Source organism: Ursus maritimus, unplaced genomic scaffold (genome assembly GCF_017311325.1).
Source record: "Ursus maritimus isolate PB19 unplaced genomic scaffold, ASM1731132v1 scaffold_30, whole genome shotgun sequence".
In the NCBI taxonomy this organism is placed as follows: domain Eukaryota; kingdom Metazoa; phylum Chordata; class Mammalia; order Carnivora; family Ursidae; genus Ursus; species Ursus maritimus.
In genome coordinates, this window is record NW_024425564.1 from 11,069,778 (window position 1) to 11,083,121 (window position 13,344).

The following is a 13,344-nucleotide window of genomic DNA, read 5'->3' on the forward strand; positions in this document are numbered from 1 at the left end:
CCCAAGATCAAGAGTCACAGGCTTCACTGACTGAGCCAGCCAGGTGCCCCAGAAAAGTATTCTTTATTTCAAAATGCTTTCACATGTTTTCTCATCAGTTGAAAATGAGAACCTATTTGAACCAATGCCTTTGAATGTTAACCATGGGCAGGTCCTGTTCAAAGCTCTGGCCTTAGAACCCTGAGTGGAAAGAGCTACAGAGGTTTAGTAACTTGCCCAAGCTCACATCCAGAGTAGGGAAGGATTTAAGACCAGGCTGGCTGGCTCTAGAATCCAAGCTCTTAACTGTTTTACTATATTGAATTATATTGAATTACACTTGCTATAGTTATTAAGTCAGGCATTTCAGCAGCCCTTGGTTTTTACGTTTTTATTTCAGAATAAATTTAGAAAAGTTGTAAGTAACAGAAAACTCCTGTATAACCTTTGCCCACGTCTTAGCCACATTTTTTTCCAGTTCTTTGACACATCTCTTCTGATTCATTTGAGAGTTTGGTACATACACCATGCATATATCTTTACTCCTTATCCCCTAGTACTTAGAATATGTCCCAAGTACAAGGATATTCTTGCATAACCACAGTAAAGTCACCAAATTCAGGAAATTAACACTGATATACCTTAATCTAGCGTCCATATTCCAGTTTTGTTAATCGTCCTAATATCCTCAGGTCCTGTCCTAATACCCTGTGTATTTTAATCCCCTACGGTTCACTACAAGGCCCTTGCATTTAGCTGTCAAATCTCTAGTGTCTCATCTGGCCTTTAATGACCTTGACATTTTTGAAGAGTAGGCTAATGTTTTAAAATAGTGTTCCCCATTTTGCATTTGAATGATGTTCTTCATGGTTAAATTTGGGATTGTGCACTCTGGCCAGTACCCAATTCAAGTGACCTCACTCCCTTCTCCAGTTAATATCCAAAAATGTACTGTCACTTTGCTCTTGGTTAATGTTAATTTTGATTGGTCAAGGTGGTGTCCTGTTTTCTGCATTGTGTAGTTAACTGTTTTTCTCCTTGCAACTAAGAAGCAATCTGGGGAACATGGACGTGCCCTTGCTCTTCATCAGGAGCACCACTGATGAATTTGATTTTTGCTGTAACCAGTCTTTACCATGATAGGTGCAAAATGGTAGCATCTACTCCTCCCCTCCACATTTAGCAGCATTCTATCATAAGGAGCCGCCTTCCTGTCTCTGCCACATATTATCTACCTAAATGAAAAGGACGCAACAATTCCCTTTTTCTCAGTGCTGCAGTTTGCATCCTCTCAAACCATTTTCTTGAACATTTGCTTACTTTCAAGCACAAGGTATGTTAACATCAATTTCCCTATCCCAGCCTCCCAGTCCTGAAATCAGCTATTATCTCCAAGAAGTCCACGTTCCTTTTATTTTTAAAGATTTTGTCAGAGCACAAGCAGAGGGAGCTGCAGGCAGAGGGAGAAGTAGGTTCCCCACTGAGCAAGGAGCTGGACAGAGCTGGACGTGGGACTCAATCCCAGGACCCTGCGATAATAGCCCGAGCAGAAGGCAGCTGCTTAACCGACTGAGACACCCCAGGTTCCTTTTAGAGGGAAATAATTAGAAGAACTGCGTGTCCACCCTGTGTGCTCACTGCTAACTGGGAAGTCTACATCTGACCTTTGAGCAGACAGCAGCATGATAAACGATAAATCAGCCTTTAACTATGGATAGTGTTTCCAAATTTATTTAACGTTGCTTCCTGTATTTCTCTAATAGCTTAATATTGGACTTTAGTTTTAAAGTAATCTCATCTCAAAATGGCCTTGCTAAGTTTTCAGAAACCCTTTCAGCTAAGAATTTTTTTCATCCAAGTATCATCTATATAAGATTACAAACAAACTGAAGAAGTTTAAAATGAAAAATAGAGACAGTCCCAGCCTATGGCCCACTTGGTTCCTCTGTCATTTTCCCCAAAGAAAATAATTAACTATTTGTGGTTGTGCTAATTTATTTTGACAGTCACGTTTGTTCAAGTCAAATTTACGCTTGGTCTTCATTGCTGGATGTCTTTAGGTCAAACTACTGGGCTCCGTTTCCCAGGTATTTTGTGTGTCTGCCTTGTGCTACTAATTTTCCCGTGGTCTTGTTCATCAGATCCACAGAGGTAAATGCCAGTGTTTTCCCTTGCTTCAGAATATGTGCTGTTATCACTAGGTCTTCTCCTACTTTAGCAGGTGACATGTACCTTGAAGGGAAACAAGTTTAAATATAGTTAACAGCAAATAATTTTTACTTTTTGAATTTTTAACCACAATATTTTAAGAGGGAAAGTTGTGTGCATCTCTCAACTGCCTTCTTAATGTGTTGCTTATTTTCCTCCTCAAAGTAGTTTAGGAATAGTGTCAGGTAGCTTTCTGTCCTATCAAATTTGAATGGCTGGTCCTGACCAAGTTCATCTTCCCCATTCCATATCCACACAAGTTTCTTTTACCATAAATATGGGAAGGCATTCCCCCCACCCCTTCTTTAAGTTTCCCATCTCATATTTATTTGGGGCTGGTGAAAGATTTCCTACAGCTTTTATTTAATCTACTTAACTTCGCGGGTAAAGTATTCCCTGGTGTCTATACTGTAGGTCCCTCTTACCTGGGGTCCAGAAGAAGCAGACGGTCCTCCTGTTCTATTGTTAGAAGGTCAACAGTAGCCTAACGCTACAGCCCTGCCTGTCACTCCCCTCACTTCATCATGCAGGCAGTGCATCTCCCGTCCTCACTAGAAGGGTGCACACAGTACAAGGTAATTTAAGAGAGACTGTGTTCATATAGCATCACAATGTATTATGCTTGTTCTATTTTATTATCATTGTTAATGTTACTGTGCCTGGTTTATAAACTTTATCACAGGTATGTATGTACAGAGAAAAACATACATAACGGGTTCAGGACTATCTGTGGTTTCAGGCATCCACTGGGGGTCTTGGAATGTAGCCCTGTGGGTGAAAAGGGGACTACTGGATCTTGTCTGATCAGTGTTTAGGATTCACTCAAGTGCACTGGAGTAAATTCTGCCCTTTAATGCACTCAAAACGATTTAAGAACTATAAGAATTGATATGAGGCCCTTAGAATCCTGGTGACGAGTTGCATATATTTTTTAAGAGACACCTGCCTACTTACCTTAATCATAAGTTGTCACTCATTTATTTTTGAAATACTTATGGTAAATCTTTGAGACTTTGTGTTTCTGTTCAAGTGAGTCAGTGTTTGAAGCTCAGGCAGTTCCTGATCGTGACCAGTACTTTGACCACATGTATGTGAAACAATGTTTGACTACTAAAAATTCCTTAGGCTTGTGAGAGCAAAGTTGTATCTCAGGAGATCATGAGATGCAGTGCTCATTTTGAAGACCTCTGCTCTTAACAGAGGCTCCTGAAGCAAAGTGGAGTCATCAGCGGGCCTTACCCTCACCACGTGGAATAAGGTAAGGACTGCAGAACCTTTGTAGATCTTAATTTCAAGAGCTTTTGCCTGTAGTCCTGTGATTGGCTAACTACACCCTCAATTTATTCCGATAGTAAAGAAGGGCTGAATTTTCCTAAGGTAGCCTTATAAAAGATTTACATTGTTTAAAAATCTGATAACTGACATTATTTCCATTGCCCTCGTGTTGCACCCTAACCCTGCCTGTCCCCCCAGCAAAAATCATTGTTGTGTAGGTGGAAAAAGCAGTTGTCTGGAAGCTAAACCCCTGGGTCCTGCACTCTGATGGACCTGCAGTGGCACTAGCTGATGCTAGAATTTTTTTACACTTGAAAAGAGATGACCCCTGTAGGCACTTTCACAGTGGTGAGTGACAGCCTGACCTCTGGGGGACTGCCACCAGATCACGTAGTTGATGTCTGCAGAGCACGTTCGCAGTTGCAGGGAGAGATGCAGGACTGCAAAACTAGACACTTGTGTTCACTTGTTACAAGGCAGTGGCAATGTACACTTTTTGAAGGTTTATCCAACTTCTCTCCGAAGTTTATTCAGGCTTTTTTCCAGGCACTCGGTACAACCCTCAGAAGACATCTGTACAAGTGGCAGTTGTAAGGACTGTGGGACAGTTCCCCCCAGGGTACATAACAGGAGCTGCATGTTCGCTGTCTGGAATGTTTAGGTCATTAGTTCCTCTAGTTCTAGATTCTAAGGCTATGGGATCTTTCAGGGCACATCTAGAGCTACATTTCAGGACGAGCAGCTCAGGGCCCCTCCAGTTTTATTTATGTTATAAATGTATTCGGTCTCAGTTGTTTGAAGTGAGTTTTCACATTAAAGTTATTTGTAGTACGGTCTGGATACATACGTTATGTTCATATCCACACTGACTCCTGGTGCTCCCCTTTCTGTGCACATCAGAGCCATTGTTGATATGTTATCCACTAAGGTGGCTGTCATACCACCGTGGAGAGTGCCGTATTTATTGGTGTGGACCTCTTCTACTTTCATTTCACAAATCACTTTCCCAGGGGCAGCAGAGACAAGAGTCACCTAAGTGTAAAAAAATAAATAAAAAATTGAACATTCTTTGGTATTAAGAAAGCCCAAACAGCCCGTCAAGAATTATCATGGGATTAAACGGAGTCACTCCAGCGGCACCTTGCTGACTCACCCGGTAGAGCGTGCAACTCTTGATCTCTCAGGGTTGTAAGTTCAAGGTCAAGACTGCTTAAAAATAAAATCTTAAACTAAGTCATCCCAAAAAAGTTGATTAGAAATTCAAATAAGTTACCAATATCTCTATGATGGAAATTAACCCATATGTCAATTATTCTTAAAAAGGAATATTTAGGGAAAGAGTAGTTTTCGTTAATCTCCACTCTGCAGAAATATTCTGAGATTTTCAGCTTTATGTGTGACAACCTGACATCTCTTAATGTCTCCACAGAAATTCTGGAACAACAAAGCTAGCTGGTTCCTGTGATCTGTTAACCCATGATAGGTTTAACTTGGATGTTCCCCACTTTTTGCAGAGTAATTTTTATAATGACTTTGTAATGAGCGATTTAAACAATTTAAAAAACACACTGGAAGAAATTCATTAATTCAGTTATTGCTAGAATCAACAAACTTATACCATAAACTCATCTTAAAATAAAAAGCTTAACAATACAATCCAGCAGAGTTGAACTTTGGCTTTTAAGGTCCTGCCCATTTATAGTAGTTTAATGAAAAAGAATTAAGTGTCTCAAGCAAATGGTTAGATTCCAGCTAACTGCTACCTTAGCATTTTCCTATGCGAGGCGCTGAACCAAACACTACTAACATGTGCTACGCAATAAGGAAGGGATAATCTCCATTCTGTAGGTGACTTAAATTCAGAGTGATCTGTTGTTGGGGTCACTTATGATGTGAGAGAACTGATTGAGATCTAGGTTGGTCTTCAGGTCTCCCTCGACACTTAACTATGAAGTCTCTGGGATATACAGTGGCCTTTAAAGGCTCCCACTAGGAAAACACTTTGGAGTTTCACAAGCCACAACTTTAGTGGTTTTCCTGTTGTTTACCCCTGAGAAGTAGGCCCTGAAGTAAAACAGAAACAGAGCCATCCAATATAAATCATCCTAAACAATTTTATGTCATATTGTGCCTAACCCGTACATCAGTGGCAAGTAAATACTAGAACAGATCAAGTGTATTCATACAACAAATGATCTAGCCACAAGATGTCCTCATAAACTAATATACACACCAAGCAGGACGACGGTGTCAACTCCCCTTATTCGGGCATTGACATGAGTATAGCAAGCACTGGCAATGCGAAGATGAATGAAATCCAATCCCTGCTCTAAGGGGTTCACAACCTAAAGGAAGAGGTGAGTACACGGGGGAGGGACTTCCTAGAGACAGAATAAATACAAGTTGCTAGAGGGATATCTAACTTATAAAAGTACGTGTTTTCAGAGAACAGACATTAGTAAGCTTTCTCTCTTACACAGGTTCTCTGCCGCCTTGAACCTGGAAAAGGGGCTACTGGAGAAGGACCGTCCCCATCCCATATGCACTGAGGTCTGTGGCAATGTCTATTCACATCTCCAGATCTTCTCTGCAGGGGGGAAAACACTGACTTGTGTAGAATTTCTGCAGGTGATCTAGATTGGAACCTAGAAGCTGAATATGGAGCCGTTCGCAGGAAGGGACAGTGCCCCGCAGGAAAGTAAACATGGTGAGCCAAGGACCAGCACACAGCTTAGTTGTCCTACGACAGTGACACGAATAAGATGGCAACAAAGAAATTTTAAGTAATCTCTGTTCACTGAGGAACAGCATTCCAGAAATTCCTGCAACTCCTATGGTGGTTGAATAAAAATTACACCGTTTTTTTTTTAAAGTGTTCTGTGCTGAATTTAAAAAATATATACATTTAATTTTTATCAAAGCTCTCAGATCACTTTCTGAGTGGAGGACTTGGATAAAAGGGCGATGTAGACAAGCGGTAGAGCATTTCACCAGCATGCCATTTCTGAGTGTGCAGGGAGCATTAAACCTCGACTGCTTCCATGGCAGAAGAAATGTAAATTCACCATTTCCTTGAACTGGTCCTCCATTCACCACTGCTAAAATTACTGATGTTCCAGATATTTGTAGTTGCTCTGAATCGATGCCAAATCCCTTTCCCCTATGGTATCAGCAACTTTTGATGAGTCCATACTTTCACTAATTATATCTTACAAATCTTATTTCTGAGCCATCTAAACTGCCATGTTCCTTCTCTTCCTTAGATTTTTAATTACCAACATTCATTTTATATGAAAAAGCAGTGTAGGGATGCTTTTCCCTACCTACCACTCCTTCAGTGTTGTGTCTCATTCTCCAGGCTTATTCAAACATGTATACGTATATAGGGTTTTTTCCCCCTTCTTTTTATAAAATGACAAAAACGGAATCACATTCTACACATTACTTTGCAACTTCCATTTTTCTCTTCCTGGTGTATCAGCCGTGCCTCTAGCTCCAATCACAGAACTCTCTTTTACTTGCTTTGTGGTATTCCCTAGTATTGGATATATTCAACTCCTGCTCGATATGTATGTTCTTTCCATATTTTTTACAATTACAAAGGTACTTTTATTTGTATAAGATAGATCACCAAAATTAGATAGCTGAGTAAAAGGGTATGTAAATTTTTAACAAGTCTGCCAGATTCCTTTTCAAAAGCAATGAAGAAGAGTGCTTCATTCCCTAATTCCTCATCAGTAATGTATATTATTACTCTGAATTACTCTTTTTACAATATGATAGGCAAAATAATATGGTATCTCACGGTTTAAATTTGCACTAGCCACATTGGGAGTGCTACTGAGCACCCTTTCACGCTTACTGGCTGACTACATCTGTTTTGTAAACAGCTTGCTGATATACTTTGGCCCACTTACAAAACTGTTTTTACAGCTCTTTTTACCATACCTGATTTTAACACCTACTCATAGAGAAATTGTTTTTCAGATAATTGTATTTTGACTTTTATTGTATCTTTTGCCATGAAGAGTTCATATTAGTAAAGTGCAGAGTGCCTGACACATAGTAAATGCTATGAAAATTTTAAGATAAAAATTTCTAATTTTATAAAGTCATACACATCATTTAGTGACATGCTCCTGTGATAATAAATCATTTTTTAAACTGACTCCTTTACATGGAGCTACAAGTGATTTCTTTTATCCATTCTTCTGTGGTTAAACATTTAGGTTATTTCACATTTTTGATATCACAAATAATGTTACAACCAGCGTTTTTGTATCTAGGTCTTTAAACAAAGCTTGCTTATTATTTTCTAGATGATTTTAATGGCCAATAATGAATTTGGAAATATCTGTTGGTATGTCATGTTGACAGATTTTCTAAATAACATCACTGCCCTTTTGTCGTGCATTCAAAGCCTCTTGGCTCTTCTAGTAAGTACAAGGTGTGTTCTTACCTTCCTACCCATTCTTGCAGTCTTCAAGGTTCAGTCCTAAACCTTAATGCTCCTCTCTAGTCTGTGTCCTTCCTCTTGAGACATCTCATTTACTTGCACATCTTCATCTTGTTTCCACAAGGGTGACTCTATACAATGTTACCTCACGTCTGAACTCCACTCCCTTATTTCTGTGCTGGATTCCACGTAGTCTTTCCAGACCCTAACACAGTGCCTGTCACTTGAAATCCCCAAGGCATGTTCCTCCACAGGTGATATTGTGGGACTTACACATGATAAAGTGAAACATGTTTACTTATGGCAGAACTAGTCAATGTTTTAATATATAAAAATGATAGAACATCTCCACCTATATGAAGTACCTAGAGTAATCAAATTGAGAGGGACGGACGGTAGACAGTGGTTGCCATGGCGGTGGCAAAGGGAATGGAGTTATTGTTTAATGAGTACGGAGTTCCAGTTTTGCAAAATGAAGAGTTCTAGATGGTGGTGATGGTTGCACAACAGTGTGAATTCAATTAATACTGAATTGTATACTTTAAAATGGTTAAAATGGCGAATTTTATGTTATGTATATTTTGCTGCAATTTGTTTTTAAAAAGGGAGGATACAACATCAATGTTTCCTGAACTTTTTATTCATGGGACTCTTTTTTTTCTCAGGGAACATCTGATGGCAGTGGTATGTTCCCTGGATCCCACTTTTCTCCTCTCCCAGGTGATGAACTCATGGAAGGCAAGGGACTGTGGTTGGTATTTCTTCATTATCTCATGGTACTTGGTTTGTTGACTAATTTTAAAGTGATCTTATAGTAAGAGCAGGACATTTGACTGTTAGTTCTTCTATATTAGTGTTTTATAAAAGATAGGTTTTGTGGGTGTTTATAAACACTGAGAAACCGGAGGTTTGTATTTTTTTTTTTTTTTTTTTTTTTTTACAAAGAATAGCCTTAAAATAAACATGTTCTAAGGTAAGATCTTGTGTGCATTAATTTGACATCTGAACCAGGACTGAGTGCAAAGTGCCTTCTTCAAAAGTCACCATTATTTAGCAGATTTGATATGCTGGTTCTAAACATTTGTCCAAAATCTAAAACTCCCATTGGAGTATTATCAAATTTTCAAGTGTTATCCTACTTTATTCATTGACTTAAAAAAATAATTAAAATGGGGTGCCTGGATGGTTCAGTCGGTTGAGCATCTGACTCCTGGTTTTGGCTCAGGTTGTGATCTCAGGGTTGTGGGATCGAGCCCCACGTCAGGCTCCACATCTCAGTGTGGAGTCTGCTTAGACTCTCTCTCCTCTCCCTCTGCCCCTCCCCACTCCTCAAAAAAAAGAAAAAAAAAAAACTTCAAAAGAATGAGAGGTTAGCACTCAGGATAGAATTGTCTTTCTTATGTTATCAAGAAAAAAAAATGCACCTCTCTTTTGGTGAGGTGGTTGTCTCTTTTGGGGTAGTTAGCTAGTAGGGCCATTGTAGGATTGGATAATGGGGCAGACTTAAATAGTACTGTACATCTTACTTGCTTCTTACACTCAATAATAAGAAGAGGGGCACCTAGGTGACCCAGTCCGCTGAGTATCTGACTCTTGATCTCAGCCCAGGTCTTGACCTCAAGGTCATGAATTCAAGCCCTACACTGGGCTTCACACTGGCCATGGAGTCTACTTAAAAAGAAAAAGAAAAAGAAGAAACATTATCCCTCCTCATCTTCACAAAAGCACTAAAGTAAGAGCACAGGAAGATCATATATACCCTTACTCCAATTTAGTTTTAACAATACACTTGCTTTAAATGCTTAAAAATAAGCATTCTTGTCTTGAAAAATCTCTAGTTTCCTGTTTAAATAACCAAAGGGCAACTATTTGACATAAAATAATTTCGTCAGTCAAGGACCAGTGAGGCAAGAAACAACATACCAGTTATTTTAACAGAGAATATAAATAATTGTTAACTAGAGATTTAGAAAAAAAATCACATTTTGTTCCACACCAAGACATGTGGGAAGGAGGTGCCACGATCTGAACAACCAAAGTTCAGTGCAAAGACATGGTTTATACTTAGAACAAAGGAGTAGCAATTTATCTAGTTTTACCCAGGACAAAGTGAGTGAGTACGAAGGTTTTTCAATGTCAGCACTGTTGACATTCGGACTGGATGATTCATTATTGTGGAGCGTGGGGGCGAGGGAGCCTGTGCACTGGCAGACAATTAGTGTCTGTGGCCTCCACCCAGTAGATGCCCCCCATGCGGTGCCTCTTCCATCCCACTCCAGTCGTCCTCAGACACTATCAAATGTCCTGTGAGGAGCAAAATTACCCCTAGTTGGGAACCACTGGTTTAGGTCACGTTAACCTTTAAATTTACAATAAAAGCAAGGGAGCCAAGTTCACAACTAGCCTTATGGATCACTACGCATAAATATATATTCTAGCCCAAGCAACTGTGCCCACACAAAACACAAACAACCACAAATCCTACTTTAGATCAAATTAATACAGAGCACCTACAATGGTATTGACCTGCGTGCAGTTAGTGTGATAGCCACTAGCCTGATGTCAGTATTGAGCCCTTGAAACACGGCCAATGGCCAGTATGAACTGAGATGTGCTGTTAAGCGTAAAATTCACACTGGGTTTCAAAGATGAAGTCCCAAAAACAGAATACTCTTGTATTGATTGCATGCTAAAATAGTATAATTTCCAATATAATGAGTTGCTTAAAATACATTAGTAAATTCATTTTACTTACTTTTTGCTTTTTTATAATTATATATATATATATAGTATGATACATGTGGCTTGCATTTGTAGCTTGCACTGTATCTCTCTACTGGACAGTGCTGGGTCTAGAATCATGGGTACCCCTATTCAACCTTACTACAACTTCTGAGAAACTCTGTACATGAGGTTTAATAGGCATTTCTTCTTGGAAGACACGGTACCACCAATGCCAACTCAGGCATACACAATTTTATGACTGTTACAGTGTATCTGTTTAAGGTATGAGATTTTTAATCAGACCACCCAAAGGCAAATCCAACCCATGGCAAAATTATCATGACAGGACACACACCCAAAATTTGGTTGTTGAAAATTTAACAATGAAAATGGCTATTGATGTTTTTAGGGAATTCAAACTTACCCTTAGTCCAATACTTCTTTTGTTGCATAATCTCTCTCTCAAAAAGTTACTGTTAAAAAGTAGCATATCCTTGGATTTTATAGTGTTTGCTATTTGAAAACATTAAATACATTTGTCTATTATTTTCCATGTTTTTCACAAAAGCCCTTGGATATAATCAGGGAAAGTTACTTACATGTTGAGAAACATAGCCCAAATGTTGTTTCCAGGAGGAAGACTTTGGTCCAACAGCCTACATTCTTCCTACAAATGATGGCAATTGGTCTGTGTTTAAGCTCCACTTTTACATTATGTATTTGCAAATTTCCCAATACTCTTTCCTAATAAGAAGGAAAACCGGCAGGGGCGCCTGGGTGGCTCTGTCAGTTAAACGTCCGACTCCTGATTTCAGCTCAGGTCATGATCTCAGGGTTGTGGATCAAATCCCACATCCGGCTCTGTGCTGGGCATGGATCTGCTTAATTAAGATTCTTTCTCTCCCTCTCCCTCAGCTTCTCCCTGACCCAACTCCCTCTCTAAAAAGAAAAAAGACAAAAAAAGAAGGAAAACAGGCATGCATTCTTTAAAATATTTAGGAAAAAAACCTAAAGGTTCTTAAGGTTGTTAAATGCCTTCCAAATCTGATATAACCAAGGGCTTCTGTTATTCATGTTTATTTATAAATGATTCCTACCTAACATGATTTCTACAAAGACACTGAAAACTAGGAATCTGGGCTAATCTTTTCATGTGCAAAGGAGACAGAGGCTATCCCTGCCTGACTCCGAAGCACCACGCTACCTGGAATTTGGCTTTCCTACCTTACTGCAATTATTTATTTTCTAATCCTCTAGGCTGCAAGTGCATCTTAAGTGTAGACATTGTCTCATACTGTTTACCTCAGAGCACTATAGGCATCTGTTTGTTGAAGGTTCGAACTTTAAAGCCCTTTCCTGCTCTGAAACCAAGCAATTCTGTCTCCACAACTGATAATCATTTAAACATTCCCTGACTTATGACGGTTTGATTTAAGATTTTTCAACTTTTGATGGTGTGACAGCGTTACATATTTCAATAGAAACTTCGAATTTTGAATTTCGATCTTTTCCCAAGCTAGTCATATACAGTACCATGCTCTCGAGATGCTTGGCAGTGGCAGTGAGCTGCACCTCCCAGTCAGCCCCTACAGCAGGAGGGTAAGCAACTAGACTTAAAATTATTCTGTAACTAAGGGTGCCTGGGTGGCTCACGGTTAAGCTTCGGACTCTTGATTTCGGGTCAGGTCATGACCACAGAGCGCCAGGCAGGCTCCATCTCACGTGAGAGCGAGCCCTGCTTTGGGCTCTGCGCTGGACCTGAAGCCTGCTTAAGATTCTTTCTCTCCCCCTCCCCCTCGCTGGCGTTCTCTCTCAAAAAAAAAAAAAAAAAAAAAAAAAAAAAAAAAGAAAAGAAAGAAAGAAAGAAAGAAAGAAAGAAAGAAAAGAAACAAATTATTCTGTACCTATATGACCATTCCGTTTTTCACTTGCAGTACAGTATTCAATAAACTACGAGATAGTCAACGCTTTACAAAATAGGCTTGGTGTTAGATGATTTTGCCCAACTGTAGGCTAAGAAATGATCTGACCACATTCAACATAGGCGAGGCTAGTTTTATTAAAATGCACTTTCGATTTACCGTATTTTCAACTGGCAGTGGGTTTAATCCGGAAGGAACCCAATCCTAAATCAGGGCAGATCTGAATTTAGTTATGTACATCCCCCACAAAGGAAACCATGCGCCCGACCTAACATAGAATGACGCTCTACGAAAGCAGTAATCATTACTACTAAGGTGAATTTACCCGGGCAGTCCAAAAGAATCTAGCGAGACACACTCAGCGCAACCCGCACCAAGCATCGTGCATTCTCTAGAAGCCAACGCTTCGACTGCAATACCTTTTCCAAAACTCTATCAAAACCGGGGACACGGGTCATCGACTTCATCAGCTCCAGCACTTCCTGAGTCAAGCGGCTCATCGCGGGCGGCTGCGGCTTCTGGGCACAACGCAAGAAGGAAGCTTGGGCGAGCCAGGCGGGGCCCCGAAGTCCGCGAAGGAGCAAGGACACGCAGGGCGAAAGAACCCACGTCCTCTCCGTCCGCTCTGCGCTCGGCGTCTGGCGTGTCGCGCACCCGCCGCCAGCGCCCCTGCAGCTCGCACTCTGACGTCCCGCCCCCCTCCCAGTTGTGACCGCGCGCGCGCACGCGCAGTGAGTCACCCGTCCCCGCCCCGGCCGGCTCTCCCGCGGCGCGGCCGCG

The 13,344-nt window shown here is 40.4% G+C and overlaps 1 protein-coding gene across 1 annotated transcript; it reads right to left on the reverse strand.

Moving 5' to 3' along the window:
* Positions 1-1,956: 1,956 nt before the first annotated feature.
* On the reverse strand, positions 1,957-13,261 carry ACOT13 (acyl-CoA thioesterase 13). Its single transcript, XM_008692932.2, has 3 exons — positions 12,984-13,261; positions 4,310-4,494; positions 1,957-2,211 (listed from the first exon to the last, which is right to left on the reverse strand). The coding sequence occupies exons 1-3, from the start codon at positions 13,062-13,064 to the stop codon at positions 2,046-2,048; spliced, it is 432 nt and encodes a 143-aa protein (XP_008691154.1). The 5' UTR covers positions 13,065-13,261; the 3' UTR covers positions 1,957-2,045.
* Positions 13,262-13,344: the final 83 nt, after the last annotated feature.